General features: G+C 44.4%; 1 protein-coding gene across 1 annotated transcript; it reads right to left on the reverse strand.

Moving 5' to 3' along the window:
* Positions 1 to 453: 453 nt before the first annotated feature.
* LOC129385803 (uncharacterized) lies at positions 454 to 16,777 on the reverse strand. Its single transcript, XM_055072938.2, has 6 exons — positions 16,669 to 16,777; positions 14,294 to 14,522; positions 11,343 to 11,502; positions 5,325 to 5,452; positions 3,224 to 3,341; positions 454 to 744 (listed from the first exon to the last, which is right to left on the reverse strand). Exons 1-6 carry the CDS (start codon positions 16,775 to 16,777, stop codon positions 529 to 531), a joined length of 960 nt encoding a protein of 319 aa, XP_054928913.2. The 3' UTR covers positions 454 to 528.
* Positions 16,778 to 18,470: the final 1,693 nt, after the last annotated feature.

Here is an 18,470-nt window from a genome sequence, read left to right on the forward strand (position 1 = left end):
TGAACAAGAAAGAAAGGAAATTGAGGGGGCCCAATTTTTAATAACATATCATAACAAGCCCACAAACACACACCAAGGACAGCATTGGGTAACTCATCTGTAGTTATTTGAAATAACTCAAATGATAAATAAATAGAAGCCATAGATATGTATATAATGTGCTGTGCTTATTCAACGTACACCGTACTCTTTTTACTACCGGCGCCAGCGTGATTTCCTCAGCCATATATATATATATATATATATATATATGGCTGAGGAAATCACGCTGGCACCGGTAGTAAAAAGAGTACGGTCTACGTTGAATAAGCACAGCACATTGCACTGAAGTTGCACTGAAAAGCTGGTTCACTAGCCGGAACGTGAGTGCAATATACTGTGCTTATTCAAGGTACGTCGTACTCTTTTTCTTCATTACGTATATATATTTGCATACATACTCCTTGACTCATTTCCCGCACTTCGCACCCATATTTATTTCCCACTTCACTAATGCCAACGCAATAAAAACATCGTGTTGCTACTCGTTTAAAGGCCAGCGACCGAGATACTGCTGCAGTGAAAGTTTCGACGTGCCTGGGAGTAGTCGCTGATGCCGAACAAAGTGCAGGGCTCGTACATGGCTTCGAGGGGGACGTTGTACTCCTTAGTCAGGGCGTAGTATGGCACGCCCATGTGGAAGGTGAACGCCACGACGATTGAGGGCCTCGCGAATGCCGCCTTGGCCATAACAGACGCCGCGTCCTGCGGATACCACCACCGGGTCAGCTTAGTCGCATGTATTCATGTTGCGCAAGCTACTGTGCAAGATTGTTTGTGTACAAAATATAAAAAAATCTTGTGGCAATTTGAATGACCACTTTTTTCTCTATCTTATGCTTGTTCTACAGTTCACAAAATATTTTCTGTAGACGGTGTTCATTCAACAATTTACAAAAAGCAAGTGTTGTGACATCGTGTTCACTTTTGTATAGGATGAAGAAAAAGGTAACTCAACAACTAACGGTATCCTTGAGGGACTGCAAGCTAATCATAATTTTACTGCTGCAGTATGTCAGTTCATTCCATGAAACGAGCAAGATTTTCTTTTTCCATATGCCAACCTTCTTGCGGCAAGAAATTACACTTTTTTTTTGTCTTGATCTCTTCTGTACTATTTCCGCTTCCCCTCAGAGCACAGTGGCCAATCGGACCATTACCTTTGATAATTCTCTCTGCCTTTCATAAAATACTTGTTCTCTCTCACTATTGTCGAATATTTGTTAAAGCCAGATAACATGTTACGACTGAGTCATTCGAGCAACCTCTGTTGTATAAGTTGTGCCACAGGAGGCATTGCTTCTTGCCTAAGGAAACTACTAGCGAGCAAGCATGTAGAGAGTGTAATTTCATTCTTTGCACCATAACTTGGGGTGGTTGAATGACGCGTCCTGCTTTTCTGTGCAACCTCCAAGTTATACCTATGCATTCCGTGTGAACTACTGACGTGCGAAATTTTTGTTACTGTACATAACTCTAACACATGGTAAAATGCTACATAAACCTTATGTCCAACCTCCACATAGAACGCACACACTCCTGTATCTCTTCGTGAAATAAGCAATGTTATCAGTGGGGGCATTCTTGTCTTTGTAGTGTCATTGCTGTGACATAGCAGAATTATACGATCACATTACAATATTTAAGGGGTTCTCGATTACGAAAGCTTCCAATTATGAGCAGGGTCACAGATGGTCAAAGACACAGTTACGTTTTATTTATACTTTCCGCGTACACAATTTAAGCTTCAACTTGTCATAATATTGTTCTATTCGTGTGGAAAGAGAAAGCTATTGGAAAATTCTTCCGCAGAAAAGTCTCAGTCGAGACGCCGCATTCTGTGTGATAATATGAAGCCAGAAGAATATATGCTGCTGTAAGACAACTACATTTAGCGTATAGGAGTCGCGCTGCAAGGAAATGGCAGCAGGCCACTTACGTAACGTTTGTTACGCGTGTCGGGTGTTTTGTAAGTGTTATGGAAAGTCGTCGTGCAGAGAAAAACAACTCGCGCAATCACCTGCATTTCACAAAGGCGCCATTGCCCCCCACCACCCTGCGTCATCCTGAGTAAACCCAATAGTCGGTTCACTTTCAAGCTGAACATTGCTGTACAATAGGTACTTTTTCGGTTGGGGGCACTCGCAGTGACACCATTGCTGCGACTGTTCCTTGGTTTCTGGTTCATAAATGTGCAGCCAGGTTTCATCCTCGGTCACTCACCTATCCGAAAAATTCTTTGTGTCATCGAAATGGTCCACAATAGCTCTGGATGCCCCAACTCGTGCCACTTTCTGTTCACCATTCAAAGATTTTGGCACCCACTTGGCTGAAAGCTTACGCAAGTGCAGGATATTGGTAGTATTGAAACCAACGCGCTGTCGGCAGGTGTACAGTGACTGTTCTAACTTTTTGGCGGATATTCGCCTATCCTCAAGAATCAGCTTATGGACAGCATCGCTTGTTGCCGCGTCTGTTGAGGATGTGAGGCGCCCAGTGCGAAGTTCATCTTCGATGGTAAAATGCTCTGTCTTTGTGACGAGAAACCCAGGTCTTTACTCTGCTTTAGGAAGGACACTTCTCCCCTTATGTTTGTGACATCTCAGTGAAAATGTCCTTTGCAGACTTTCAATGGAGACCGAAAAAAAAAATTATCATGCCCCGTAACTCCACAGACGTGAAACTTGCTTGTGCCTCTGACACCTCAGGTTCTATGTGAAATTAAAATGGTCACGAAAATAAGACATATCTCTCATTTTCACCATTGCTTAACAAGATATCAAGCCTTTATATGGTACCATGTTTATGTTCGAATTTTAAATGCAAGGTGGAAAAGCCAGGGAACTTTTCAGCACCCCTTCGTACATGTCTTGCGTGTTCATCAGTGCTTATCACCGCCTGGTCAATTTCGCCATTCACTTATCTCAAGCCGACCGTGCCAATAGATGGCTCCACGGCTACGTTCTTGATCCTGGCAATAGTACAGTGTCGTCGCGATGTTTAAACAATTACGCCTCAAAATCACCGTGTCTGTTGGTCACACTAGGCGCGAAAATTTAAGGAATATCTTCAGAGGACAATTGCCTTTGCTCTAAGGAAACTTGGCGCGCATGTGCATGAGGGATTACACACTCACACACTCCGTTTATATAACACTGCAGAGACCTTTCACTGACATGCTTACCAGAGTGGCAACGAAGCGGTTCGGGCTCTTCATGGCGTTGACAGGAAGTGTGATGCACTCATGCCTGCCGCCCGGCGTCAGGAAAGTGGTGATTATCACCAAAATGTCCAGGTCCTTCCTGTAGGCAGGAAGAAGTGTTGGACAGAACGTGAAAAGGAGAAGTCTATTCAAAACGAAAAGAAAGCAATAACAAGACGAGAAAGAACGTCAGTGTCCTTATTAACTTAGCAGTTTACACGCCAGAGCGGCTCGTATCAACAGTAACCGATTGAAACTAGCGTATTGACAATGGCAGCTGGCGAATGATAGTGTCGGCACTGTAAATGCATGAAGAGGAGGATAGAAAGAAGGAGAGAGAGAGGGGCTCTTACTTTCGGCTATACTGTTGTGACCGGAATGACTCAACGCAAAAATAACGAGCATAAATTCCCGTTGGAGCACGTTTCATACGCTACAGTGGTTCATAAATACCTAAATATAGTAGCCGTTCAATTGCCATCAGTCACTTATTAGACAAGGGAACAGATGGGAAACAAAGCTATATATATATATATATATATATATATTGTTACGTAGAAAGACGCGGACAAAAAGCTATATAGAAGTATATTTACAAAGAAATGCGCCGCACTTGGCCAAAAGGCAACAGCCCGCGCTAGCCTCTAATCGTCGTCGTCGTCTTCACACTGCTCGCCTTCGTGATCGCAAAGACTGTTCCGTAGCAATATATATAGCTTTGTTACTTCTCTTTTCCATTCTTTAATAAGTGTCTGATTGCGATTTAACGGCTACTATATTTAGGTATTGAGGAACCACGTAGAAGGGAAGAGAGAGGTAACAAAGATATATATACAGTGCAGAAGAAAATACCGAATATATTATTTATTATGCTGCGCTACCAGTGTACAAGTACAGCAGGGGCGTCGCAAAGACCAATTCAGTATGAGCATTATGGAAATGAGCAAGAAAAATTTCACATTTTAGGGGAACTCTGAAGTCTATACAATTCAAGTCCTGTATTGTGAGTGAAAAGAAAACAAATTCAAGTGAATGTGTTTGTACAAAGCAGGGCGATAGTGCATAACCATAGTCGAAATAAGCATATGTCTCGTTGGTAAGAGCTACAGTGATGAGAAGGGATCAAGTGCTGCTTTCTGAGTAAAGAATACAAAGAAATGTATTTCAAATTTGTTTTTCGTGATTTCGGTAGTTATACACTAATTGACAGAACCTTTAAATGCGGGAGATAGATACAGAGAATTTATAAATTGAAACAAACTTCACAGCTGTCGTTTATATCCCTTCATATTTATAATTCTGGTGAGCTATAAGCGTGGACTTCATCGCTTTCATGCGTAGTAATTGTAAGCCCCCATTTCGGCTTTTAATCTTCGCACTCGTCCGGTCATACGTTTTACTAGCCAAGTGTTCGGTTGGTCTCCGTCTGTATTTATTTTAACCTAAAGATAGTAGAACTGTCACGCTCGCCTTTGGGTATTGTACCTCTCGTTCTCTCGATAAACACAATTACGCTTCAATTTAGTGAAGTCTTCGAAAGTCGAAAATTTTGTTGTTAAAATCAGAACTTCTTTAAGTGTACGACACTTGAAACGTTCATGAGAACAGCTTATTTATTCAAGAGCAAGAAGGAAGTGTAAATTATGCCTAAATGAACAATTATTAGTTGAGCAGGCCATGTGTTCAGTCATAGAAGAAAAAGACGCTCTTAAAAACTCCTGGCGTTCTTTACCTAAACTGTACGCCCGTGTTGCGTGCATTTCGGGCACGTTAAAGTTTCCCTGGCCGTCATAATTATACCGGTGTCCTTTACTACGTCGTGCCTCAAAATAAAATCGTGGTCGTGGCGCGTGATACCCCAGAAGCCACCACCCATATTTTCCCCAATATCTCCTTAAATTGGGCGAGACGGTCAGTTCACTTCGTTTCTTCGAAGTTTGCGATGTATTGGACTCTATCAAAGTTATATTCACCGGAAATCAAACGTCCTGTGTGAAATCAAATTTTTCCTAAGAACTGGTTCTGTTAAACCGAGTTTTCACATATATGTATACCATTGCTATTAGTGACACGTTTAACTCACGATGCCAAGTTCGAGGCTGCGTATGCCAGAGACTTCCAGGCGTCCGTGGTGTTGTAGTAGCGGTAACCGACTCCGACGAAGACCTTGTGCCGCTCCCGGTCGTCATCTCCCAAGATTCGTCGCAGTGTCTGAAGTTTTGAAAATCGTAGCTTTGGTGTCCTCACATGGCTAAAAGCAATCAAATCAGTCTAAGTATACATGGTCCGTCTTGCTTATTGTCTGTACCCACCAAGTGTCTTTGATACTGAAATAAACGTTTGATTGATTGATTGATTGATTGATTGATTGATTGTATGAATGATTGATTGATTGATTGATTGATTGATTGATTGATTGATTGATTGATTGATTGATTGATTGATTGATTGATTGATTGGTTTATTGATTTATTGAAATCGTTCCCAAAGTCAAGCCTGCGCAATGCGAGCACTGTGCGTGCAAAGAAGCACAGGGACGTGAGTACGTGGGTACAAAACTCAATAACATGTAGTGAGCATTCCTAGCAATGAAAACAACCGCTCAAGATTCTATCTTTTACAGGATTATGGGATAGTTCAATACGTTAATACACGGATAAAATATCCGATCCCACAAATGCTCAAGAATAATCAATTTGATACGAATACGCAAAAATCAGTCGCATATTTTTATAAAGCGAACATTCGGAAGCCAAAATAATTAAATCAATGTAATTTTGAAATGGCCCAATTGTCGCCAAACAAATAAATGGCGAAAAACTAACATTTTGAACGATGATAGAGACGAGTTCGTTATACCTTCGTGCGGCATTGAATTGTACACTTCGATTGCTAAGGTATAGCAACAATAAGAGTGCCGTGTTTGTTTTGTACTTAACTACGAGGGAGGCAGACCACGCTTCGCCTACAGGATACTCGGAGCATGGGCCAACTCGTACAGAACCAATCATCATATTGGAGCGTTCAACTGTGACTATAGGAAACACATTTCGAAACTATTTTTGAGTAGGCGACGTCGCTTTGTATATTCCTTTAAAAGAAAGCCTTATCTCAAGGATTCCCGTTTAAATGAACGAGAATCGAGAAGTTGTTTTGGGCTAGGCGTCCATCTAGTTAGTTTTCATGGAATTTCTTGGCATCGAAAGAGAAAAGCTAAAATCTACCGTCTGCTGCGAGTACATCTTTTTTATTTAGGCTTGTGTTCTGTTAACAACTTTCCGTAAATAACCAATTATAAAGAAAGCGTCAAGTTCGAAACCCTGTAACTGCAGAATAAAAACAGATGTCAGCGTAACTATGAACATCATGAATTATAACGCACGAAACTAGTACATCTCACACCACTAAGAAATCGGCATCATTTACGAATACCACGTTCATTCCGTGAACAACGATACACGTCTGAGTAAATAACCAGTGTATCACATACTGTATATGTCCCCTTTAAGGCGCTGTAATCTATGACGTGTAAGCAGTCGGCGACATCGGCTTTCTTGTGTGTGTGTGTGTGTGTGTGTGTGTGTGTGTGTGTGTGTGTGTGTGTGTGTGTGTGTGTGTGTGCGTGTGCGTGTGTGTGTGTGTGTGTGCGTGTGTGTGTGTGTGTGCGTGTGTGTGCGTGTGTGTGTGCGTGTGTGTGCGTGTGTAGTGTTGCTATAAGAAGTCGATAGTTCATCATTCTTGTTAGTCAGTATTTGATTTGAATGTTTTCTTCAAATCTCGCTATTTTACGAAATTTTATACAACGCGAGAGACCCCCCTCAAAAATTTTTCTTTATAAGTAGATACATTTTTCTTTAAATATTTCCTGAAATACTTTTCAGTCAAATCGGTTCGCGACGGTTCGCCGGGAGTGCGTCCCTGCGTTTCACGCGTATCTTTAATGAGGCGATTGGAATTAGCTTGAGCTAAACCTTCCTGCTCATTCCGGCCATGTCGTATTGTGTTCTTAAAGATTAAAAACAAGTCCCCTGCAACACTTTCAGGGCCGGTAGCAACGCCGCTATCGGGCCTCACTGAATTGGCGCTGCGACGCTAGGCACTGAAGCGCCGGAAATACGTCGGAAATACGCTTCATGTGGCTGCCGCATTAGGGTACAGTCAAGAGTGTATGAAATTTCGATATAAGACACTCAAAGCGTATTGAAATCGCATAACTAAAATCAGTATAAGAAAAAGAAGTACCTTACGCGGGAACAGTACGCGCTTAACAGCACGTACTAAGCAAGAAACAGCAAATGAAGCACAAATACTCATATGAGTACAGGAAAAAACTTACGTACTTAAATTTATGACACTAACGTCAAGTCTCACTTTCATTCAAAGAGCACTGCAGGGTGGAATACACTGTAGCATTTATTTGCCATATTATGTGCATCTTAATGTTTTTCACTGTTCTAAGACTCTACCTAAATAGGCTGGCTCATTTGCATTATGTCTTTCAGATTCGCGTGTGCCTTTCTGACTGTACGTGTTTGATACTGTGTCGATAATTGCACGATAGTCAATCTTTCTACGCTTCAACTTAGTCTATCAATTTAGTTATAATTGGAAAAAAATGGTGAAGAGGTCGAAATCTTATGGTACATGTAGTCACCCATGTCGTTCTGCGTGCGCTCCTAGCAACCCGTTCGTTTTGGACCTGGTATATTCCACAAGATCATCTGTGCAGGAGACACCCTTGTTACCGTAACAGCAAATGGCGCGAATATATTGAGCGAACAGCTCGCAAAGGATCTACAATCGGGTATTACTTTTCTGGCAGCCGTCGCGCAACTCCGAAATTTGTATTCCGCCAGATGTGTGCCTTACGTGCTTAGTTCGCTCCTCAAAAAAAGAGAAAAAGGGTACTTTCAGAGTCAATTGGGCGAGCGCTATAGACAAGGGGTAAATCAGGTAAATTCAAAAATACATTGACATTTTTACCAATAAATTTTAGTACTCGTCATTGGATGTCTCATTTTATTCACAGCTTATCGGGGCAAAAGCAAAAACATGCAGGGAAGCTCGGCAGTTTCCGTTATTTTATATACAGTTTATTGCGTTCAATTTCCTCAACGAAACAATCTATATATATAGGAGAAGAAAGGAAACTAAGGGGCCCGATTTTTATTAGTCATATCATAAGAAGCCAACAAAGACACCAAGAGCAGCATTGGGGAAATTACTTGCCGTTAATTGTAACTAATAATTGAATTACAGAAATAATGATCAATGGAAATGAAGGTGGCTGAAAAACACAACTAACCGCAAGTATATATATATATAGGGTGTCGCATCTACCACGCATCAACAATTAAAAATGTGCAAGGGCCACGTAGCCAGACACAACCGAGGTAATGTTGTTTGCCGTCGCTTGGAGCTGCATTGCTTTTTTTTACAATTCGCCTAATTACACAATTAGTCTTAATTATTTATTCACATTTTCTAATAGTCTAATTAGACGTAAAATGGCAATGGCAAAATTGTAGAGCAACATGGGAAACTCCTGATACAGCTTTCTCTTGCTCAATACGTGCTGCATAAAAGTGTTTTTCCGAGCGTGAACGAAGCCCGCAAATGCACTCAAGGAGCCTCGAGAGGTCAGTCACGCGGCCATTTTGCATGTATTTGCGGGCTTCGTGCGTGAATTCGCGGGTATTCGTGGGAGTGTTAGCCAGCGCCACCACTCAGGGCCTTGACGTCACGTCTACGTGAATTTTGTGGGTGAATCCAACTGGTCAATTAATCCTCGCATGCTACACGAAGGCCTCAAATCTGCCGGATTCGACACCCTCGCAATGTAATGAACGAGAGAAAACAAAACTGGTGGGCCCGATTTTTATTAGTCCTTCAGGTAGCATGTGTGGGTTAAATGACCATTTGCCATCACCCAAAAAGTTCGAGTAGATGTGACGCCTGCGTCAGAAAGGACGTTCCAGATCCGTCGCCAAGGCCATTAGGGGTGGCACCCGCTTATACTATTAGGGCGCATACGTAATATCGGAAAAACGCGCGCTGTGTCAGCAACCTCAGGGCAGCTCTTTGGGGGCGCGGGAGGGATAGGTACTGGTCTTATTTTTCCTTGCTTTGCGCGGCGGCAAAAGAGCCGCGAACGCCCGAGACCAATGAGAGCAGTCCCTTCAGTGACGTGCGCGGGAGAAACTGGCGACGTGTGGACCCACCCGACCGCCCGATCCGTACCCTTATGTAGCGTCAGCCCGACGACTAGTTCCGTATGCTATCGTCTGCTCTCGTCAGTTCTCGCTTGCGCTTGTTTTGGTTTGCTTGGTTTGGTAACGTTCGCGCTTGGTACGAGTGTCATGGTTTGCGATGCTTTTTGCAATGGTGATTGTAAAGCAAGACGACCCGATTGAACGGTTTTTGGAAGCAGCACTCCAGATTCGTTTCTGTACGACAAGACGGACCCTCAAAACGCGGATGTGGAAGCGAAACCCAGTACCTTATTCTCCTTGTCTTTCGAACGTGGCAGCGCCACAAAAGAAGGGAGCACGCGAATGTGATTATGATTAGTGGCAACGACGTCGTCATCTCCGTCAGACATAACTCGCGTTAAGAACGACGGACGAAGAACTTAAACACTGCACCGATTTGTCAGCAGACTTTGTAAAAAGCGCGCGACATCTCGCACCTACATGCATGCAGAGTAAAATAGAGGAGACGAGCTTTTCATTCTGTCACGTGACTGCCGCAGCGACTCGCCGCCAGTTGGTGTGGCCGCTTAGCCGCAACTGCATTTTTCCACTAGTGTGTATGTGCCTTTAGGGTTAGTTCTAGCATATAAACCTAAATGCCACAGAAAAAGGATACGAAAACGGTGCCGCGGTAGCTCAATTGGTAAGAGCATCACAAACGTAATCGCGAAAACAGGTTCGTATCCCACTGGCGGCCAGTTGATTTTTCATGCACTTTCATTTCCGTTTATTCATCAGTTGTTTGACTCAATCAAAAAGTGCAGATAATTTCCCCTATGCTGTCATCGTTATCATTGTTGGATTTGTGTGATATGACTAATAAAATTCGGGCCCCTCGGTTACCTTTTTTCCCGTTCATCTGTATTTGTGCCATTCACCAGACCTCTCGTTGATTTGGTTGTAGTGTGTGCAAAGGTAATTTAGCCTTAAGAGGAAGCTTTAGCTCGGGTGCTCCTATCTAAATACACTTAAAAAAAAGAATTCGTTTTTCTCGGCAACCACTGCGCCATATTTGACAAGGCTTGTTGCATTTAAAAGACAACTTAACATGTAGTGACTGTTGGTTTCGCATTTCTGATTTCGGTCGTCAATTTGTTATTAAAAATTGGCAAAAATTGAAAATCTTCATAAAACGAAACTATCAAGTTTACAACTCTGTAACTCAGCAAGGAAAATTGATAATACAATTCTGTGAATTGCATCTAATAGTACATCTAAAGCGGACAAAATTTATGTTACACATAAATTTCAAAAAATTTAGTTATATGGAAATATAGCTTTTGCAGAAGCCTTGTAAACAACGTAACAAATTCACGTAAGATATAGAATGACGTACCGCATTTGTCCGCTTTCAATGATCTAATGGATCTCGTTTACATAACCGAGATATCTGTTTTTTTTTGTGCAGCGCTATGAATCTGTAAACTTCGTGCTTCTATTTCTTTCAAGCTTTCGAATTTTTAAAAATAGTTTTAACAAATTTCAGGACCTAATTAAATATTCCGAGAGAAATAGTCACTAGAATTTACCTTGCTCTCTCCTCAAATGCAAGAAATTTCGTTAAAATCGGTCCAGGGATTATCTCAGAAAAACGTTTTTGCGTTTTTACATGTATTTGAATAGGCCGCATCGGAGTTGGGCCCGAGCTAAAGCTTCCTCTTAAATCAAGCATGAGCTTTAATACAACAAAGCTTAGGTTTTAGTGGAGCATTATAACGATGCTCAGCCATGCCCAAGGCCTCACCAAGGCACCTCAATGGACACGTATTCCTGTCCGTGTCATTCTAATCAAGCCTGCTTTTGAAAATGGTTCTTGCTTTGGCACGCGTACAGGTACAAGGGTTACTTACGGTTAGAACTCTCGGTGCATCTGACTTGGATACGCTGTCGACGAAGTCTTCCGAACCATAGATGTTGAGAATGCCATAGTGATCGATATGAAACTTTCCCTTAAGTTCTTCCAAGGTTTCCTCGAATTCAATTGATGCAAACGTTGGTGGCGGAATTTGCCTGCGAATGAAAAGTAATGGTGACCGGCGAAGCTTGAACCTAAGATGATTTTTACGAGCAGAAATTTGTTGTGTAGTAAAAAGGAAATATGTGAAGGAGAATAAAGGCAAGAAAAGTACTCCTGACTGCAGCAGTGTAACTGTCCAGCACTGTACTTCGCTGGAGAGCAAATGAAACATTCGTGAATGGAGCAGATCGTAGAGGACTTGAGGAGTCCTGCAGTGCCTTTCTTATGAAACCAGAAAACCGTTTCTAGTGAGTGCCTGCCTGAACCTTGACATGATCAATCAGCGCAGTTGGCCCAGTCACAGACGAGGCTACGTAACGAAAAAGAAAAACGTTTAACTACATCTCTCCAAGAAAATGAAGGTATTGTCGAATGAAGCACGCGCGAGCGGCGCGTCCGGAAATGGGGGCGTGAATTGAAGATGACGTTGAGGCAGAGAGATGGGTGGAAGATGTTGCACCGGGGCTAAAACGCACGCCATGATGCCTGGGGCGCGTTAGTTCACTTCGCCTTCGTAGGAAATACGGCGCTATCGGCATTCTAGAGCGCAGCTCTTCGTTGGCGACGGCGCGTTGCCGTCACCGTCGGCCTCGCCGTCGTCGCTCGTCGTAACCAAGGTGATCATTCGCGTGCTGCTCTAGCTGCGCGTGCTGCCGCTGTCATTCACCGCGCGCGGTGCGAGTCTTGTCCTTTGTTTCTTGTCCTGCAAATCCGGATGACGTGTTCTCGCCTATCCTCTCGCCTACTTCCTTCTTTTTTTGCGAAGGTTTTTCTGCGAACACTTTCCTGACCGTGGCTGCAGGGGGCCGCTGCGGCCTTGCCGAATAGGTCATAGTTGAAAAAATAATTACGTGCCCGATAGTGCGTTCGAAACTCGAAAAGTTGAAGTAAGAGGCAAAGAAAGCTTCTGTTTAAAGGATGAGAGCCACTGTACATAATCTGCAGCCCACACGCTTTAACGCCGGCGGTCAAGCAGCGTGTACTCCTCGGATAACTCTGTTTTAACTAAGCGTCATAATACGGCGTCATAAGAGCTGCTTGTTCCATTTAGGTCTGAGGCATTCCGATACTCCGTTAATTGTGTAGGGGTGTAAACGGGCGCAAAAAATCTCTGTTCTCACCCGCCTAGGCAGCGCTGTCCATGAAACAGTGGTGAAACGGTGGCATAAACTTGTTTCGTACGTTCGCCGATATTGGATACAGAGTAGAGTGGCTTCGAAGCATTATAGAGCTTCAACATTTCCGTGTGCGTATTACAGTTTGCGGAATACTGGAATGCAGGAGTTTCGAGTGGCAGCAACAGCACTAGTAGCAATATCTTGTGCCATTTTTTTAAGCACGACTTGTTAGAAATGTGTGTACCTTGCCTATATGTTACGAAGGATAAAAAAAAATAAGATCCGCTTTATTTTTTTTAAGTATACTAAAGGTGGTACTTTCAAACACCGGTATAAAATAGCAGCTCGCATACATGCAGCTGACCAGATAAAGAGCATCAGCATGGAAAATATGGAAGAGAATATACTGACAGATAACGCAAAACAACTCATATTTGCATGAATTCCTATAGAAGACCCCTGTCAACTAAAGCATGAAAACAGCTTATCCTTACAGGAATAAATTCAGCTTGAAAACAAAAAAACGCAGCATGTACAAAAACGTAAACTTATACGAGAACACAGAAAGAGCCACAATTCGTGTGTCGTTGCCGACGATTTTACACCAACAGCCGAGAAACGGCGTGGCCCACCTTTTTAAGCAGTAGTTTTGTTTATGCATGTCGAACTTACCGTGACAAGATGGCGCTAGTAGCGACGGCATTCATGTCCGCGTCTTCATGGATTTACTCCATAGGCTGACACGCAGTAACACAACTTTGCCAGTGTTCCGGTATTCTCTAAAGGGACCCCCGGGGCAGGCTAAATCACTGTTGTAACATCTTTGTCAACACCTGGTGTAAGTATGGACGTCACGAACGCGTAGGGATGCGATGATGAAGACATTCTGAAATTGAGTTGCGTGCGATCACGGCTTGCGTTCCATGCTGCAACTATACATGTGATGCATCTCCGACGTGGTCTCAACGGTACCTCACGCGGTACAACGGGTTCGGAAGTGCGACGCCAGAACAGGCTTAAGCGCACGCTCCTCCGCGTCCCTCGATAGCAGGGGGCGGAGCCCCTTTTACCCAACTTTGAGCTAGCGCGTCCTTAAGCAGGACAAACCCGATGTTCAGCCCCCACATTCGTGTGATCACTCCACAAAGGAACGAGGCCCGCTTAAACCCAGCACAATTAAATGTCTCGTTTCCTAGGCGCCCGCCCTTGTCCTGGAAACTGGGGGGAGGGGGGGTGTCACACGGTGCAGTTTTGATCGCGATCAAGCCCGATCCGGATCGAATTTCGCGGTCGTGATTGGCTCCCTTGCACAAGATACGCGAGAGAGCCAATCGCAGTCGAGATTTTCAATCCGTATCGGTGCCGGTCGCGATCAGAAGTGTACGTGTGACACCGGTACTAGCCCCTCTTCACCCCCAACTTCCGAAGACCTCTTCCGAAGCCTGTGCCCCGCCACCAGGCAGACACGGACGCGTTCATTTCACGCTGCTCGGCAAACGCGTTGTAATTGCGGGTGATGCGCGTTCGAACACGGCTAAATGTGTGAATGTGGTTAGGACGCGCCGCGACGAGCCCGCGTATCAGCCTCGTTATCGAGCAACTTGGAAATGGACACTGCTACGCGTACGGAAAAAAACACGGCACGGCCCGCCGCTCCGAAACGCACCTCGCGTCGAAGGACACGCCGCAGGTGGTGTGAGCGTAGCCTTCGCAGACGTTCCTGAACGTGTGGAAGCTCATCTCGCTGATCACCGGTCGCAGCGTGTTGTTGAAGAACCGCACATGCGCGTAGACGAGGATGTCGCACGATCCGTCCGGCGGGAGGAGCGGCCGCAATGCGGTCGGCGTCGCGCCCACCGAGCACAGAAGTGGTGGGGGCGGGGTCGTCACCGTCGCTGAGACAAGAAAAAGAAAAATGGCGGCGCTGGTTTAGCGGTAATCGCTAGAGAAAATGCGTAAGCGTTACGTAGCAACAAAGCTTCGACTGGGGCTAGTTGGTGTGGCATCGTTCTGCTTGCTGCGCTGTACTGTTATACAATGGACAAAAAACAGACACACACATGTGTGCCTGTTTTATTTTTTGTCTTTTCTATAGTAGTGCAGCGCAGCAAGCAGAACGATTACGTCGCACCTCTCCGAGGTGCCGTATCCGAGATTTGAACCACTTTCGTCCCAATTGCAAAGTGTAGTTCAGATGCTTGCTCGACACGCGTCCTGCCTCTTCGAGGAGCGAAGTGCAACTGACGGTAGTCTAGAGCAGACGACCGTCAGTTGCAATGTGTCTTACATACCTATACCACGTGTCCAGCTTTCCACACTTCATGCACATACGTTTTTTTTTTTTTTACTTTGGCACTTTTATTGCAAACGAATCAAAAGGCGCAGCGAGTTCCGCATTATTGATGACCCTGAGATGCAGCAGGGTCGGATACCTTGACAGGAAATGAGTGATTCTAAAAAAATAATATATTGGGTTTAAAGTGCCGAAACCACGATCTGACTGTGAGGCACCCCGTAGTGGGGGACTCCAGAAATTTGGACCACGTGGTGTTCTTTAACGTGCACCTAAATCTAAGTACACTGGCGTTCTCGAATTTCGCCCCCGTCGTAATGCGGCCTCTGTAGCCGGGATTCGAGCCTGCGATCACGTGCTTAGCAGCCCAACACAATAAGAGCAATTCGAATCAAGGTAAGTGGTAGGATATGTTTTGCTTCTCGCTCAAGAAAGGCGGATGTATCAAGTCATGACTTTGTCTAGCAAACCTAATGATACTCATACTGTATGTTGCCAGCTTCAGAAATCTTATGTTGGTACGAGCGCACTTCTTCCTGCCGAGGTAGTTACATTTTAATGAAACAGAAGTCTTCGTACCACAGGTCGGGTGCAGTTACACCGCTGAAGTCAGTGCCAGGCCAAATACCAGATTGCGAAAGGCGAATTGGGTCACCTTCCGAGGTTGCCTCTGAATTTGTTAAACATCTAAATCTGATCAACAAAACCGCGAAGTATCTTTTTTCCATTATGTGACAATGTAGACGAGAACGTTCCGCTTAACTTTGGCCGGTACCAGTGTGGAGATATCCAATGGCAATTTTTTTTCTGGCGGGGGGGGGGGGGGGGGAGATAGTAGATATATTTATCAAGTTAAATCAGTTCTGCTACTTTATATATTCAGTGTCCCTGTGCTTCGAGTGGCCAATTAATTTGCCCTCGCGGTGCGATCTGCTATCCGCTGGTTAGCTCAGATGGTACAATGACCACCCGGGAAAGGCTTAGGTCCCGGGTTTGAATACTGGACCAGCACCAGTATTTCCCCAAATGTAGAGCCAACTGCAACAAATTCTCACTTTGGCTGATTATGTTATTACAATGAGTACAGAGAGTACCGCTAAAGCAATCTTGGCAAAGCTACGTGGCCGATAAGTGCATATAGTTTTCTTGTTAGCAGTATTCAAACAGCACATAAGCAGACGATGCGTGCAGCCGCTGGTTGTCGCTACGAATGTAAGTCCCAGCACGCTGCCTCCAAGATATCTTTTAGTGCGACGCGGGGCAGTTGCAGACGCCGAGTTATCTCGGAGGTCCCGCCAAGGAGCCGAGCGCTCCAGGTCTTGCGTCAGTTGCGAAACGAGCAGTAATGGCGGCGTTCTTTTCAGTTTCGTTATCAAAAAACAGCTATTACCGCCGATGTTTCCGTAACGCTCCCGCTCGCAATCCAAACGTCAAGTTTTTCATGGCAGCTCAACTATATCTACCCTATCTGGAAATATGGGTTTTACTCGGGCCAAAACTTCGTTGCAGTTGATGCGAATTGGTGAACAAGGATGCTATAGCCACCGGACAAACCAGCACTCTTAATGGTGCGAGAATGTTTTTCCTGCGTGTTGCCTGTCACGTAGACGCAACGGCTACATACGACCGCCGACTACGGGGCATGCAGCACGTCGCGATTTAACGGTATACACGTGCACGCTGCCTTAGCGGTGGCTTTGTGCAGACGCTGCGTGGAAGAGAGCCGCGCTTTCGATTCAACGACTCACTCGGGCCGGGCGTCGTGATGGGAGTCGTCGACGCCTTCGACGCCGTAATCGTACTCGTCGTCGGTCTAGGTGTGGATGGCGATGTGGGTGCGTGCGTGGTACCGGGCATGGGAGCAGTCTGGAGAAGCAGGAAATTGAGAGAGAGAGAGAGAAAGTGAGAGAGAGAGAAAAGGGCTTCTTATAGTCGCTAATTCTACTAACCCCTTAACCCCCCCCCCCCAGTCTCGAGCTGTATTCGTCGTGGGAGGTTACACCAATATCGCCGATCACGAGTCACACTCATTTAGTTAGATTCTGTGCGTCTCCCACTGCAAAGGGCGAATTGCGGTCGGCATTGAGGGAAAGCTGCTCTCGAGAGCAGCTTTTATTTTTTGTTTTAATCTTTGTGTTAATTCTATCCCAAAAACGAATCAAGTACCATATTTTGAGAATGCGGGTGACGTAGAAAAACTGACTGTATAAAAAAGAAATTAAGAAATTTGGTGCCTTTTTTCCAGAATTTGGGGGTTGAAGGGCAGAAGAGCAGTCGGCCTCCGTCCAGGACGCCTCTGTAAGCGTACTGATGGCGGATAGAATGTACGCTGCCAGGTAATCTTGCTGGCACACATGTGAAGTTGTCAGAAACTGTAGTTTTTACAGCGAGGATATTAAAGAGCCCGTCACAACTGTTCTTGTGCCGCGGGATCGAATCCCGGCCATGGCGGCCGCATTTCGATGGAGGCGAAATGCGAAAACACCCGTGTACTTAGATTTAGGGGCACGTTACCCCAGGCGGTCGAAATTTCCTCATAATCAGAATTGGTTTTGGCACGTAAAACCCTATAATTTAATTGTTCTTGTGCAGTCACGGATGCGGCGGCATGCCCGGTAATATATATATATATATATATATATATATATATATATATATATATATATATATATATATATATATATATATATATATATCAGCTGGGTGGGTGTGGCGATGAGCACCTGCACTCACCCGTAAGGTGCACCCACCCGCATTACGCCATCTCCCCTGTAGAAGCACCCCACCTATATATACTGTGACGAGGGGGGCATGTGTCGCCTTGAATAAGAGAAGTCCACTTGTCAGAACTTCGGCTCCTGCTTTTACCTTGTTCTCGTTTTGCTCATCGTCTTTACATCATTTAACAATACAACGTGCTATATGACGCAATATTTGGCACACATTTAGGTAAATTCTCGAATAAACATTCGGGAAAAGTTTTTTGTAAGTTGATCTCCATCTGTCCGCAACGTCACCCATTACATCCGTGCAAAATATTTTTGCGCAGGGTACAGCTCCTGAGCATTTGACTGATGTGGATATTAAAAGCTGTTGCTATAAGCCAGTTTTTTCTCTCCGAAATGGATCATGTTGCGCATTTTTAACACTCTATATAAAATTGAGGAATGGCTAACAATAGGTTAAATAAAATGCACGAGTTAGCCCCCTCTCCATTCGTTTCAGAAAATTTGGCTTTTCTCTCATAACGAAGGAAAAGTTCTTAAATTGTTTCTTTCTTCTTTCTTCATTTGCCAACGCCTTTTATTTGGCATAATTCGGCGCCGTGCTACAAAGCTAATATGGTTCTTGGTCTGACGAAAAAAAAAATTATCGCGAGTAACCTTTTATGAAATGACCTTTTGTCTAACATTGGAGGGTGTACTATTTAAGAAAAAAAATGAAATTACAGGTTGTCGAGCGCCGACGATGGGACTGTTCACGTGAATGACCCCACAGATGAAGCACATTGTTCACACGCATGAGCATACGACATGCCTGTTTTGACTTT

The sequence above is a fragment of the Dermacentor andersoni genome, chromosome 7, assembly GCF_023375885.2.
Source record: "Dermacentor andersoni chromosome 7, qqDerAnde1_hic_scaffold, whole genome shotgun sequence".
NCBI lineage: Eukaryota > Metazoa > Arthropoda > Arachnida > Ixodida > Ixodidae > Dermacentor > Dermacentor andersoni.

What these genes read in the sequence shown, in the direction of transcription:
- LOC129385803 (XM_055072938.2), bottom strand. Translation starts at nt 16,777, where the DNA reads ATGCCCGGTACCACGCACGCACCCACATCGCCATCCACACCTAGACCG. An exon ending in CATCACGACGCCCGGCCCGA is followed by an intron (nt 14,523 to 16,668) that starts GTGAGTCGTTGA and finishes TTCTTGTCTCAG; the next exon opens with CGACGGTGACGACCCCGCCC. An exon ending in ACCGCTTCGTTGCCACTCTG is followed by an intron (nt 745 to 3,223) that starts GTAAGCATGTCA and finishes TGGTATCCGCAG; the next exon opens with GACGCGGCGTCTGTTATGGC.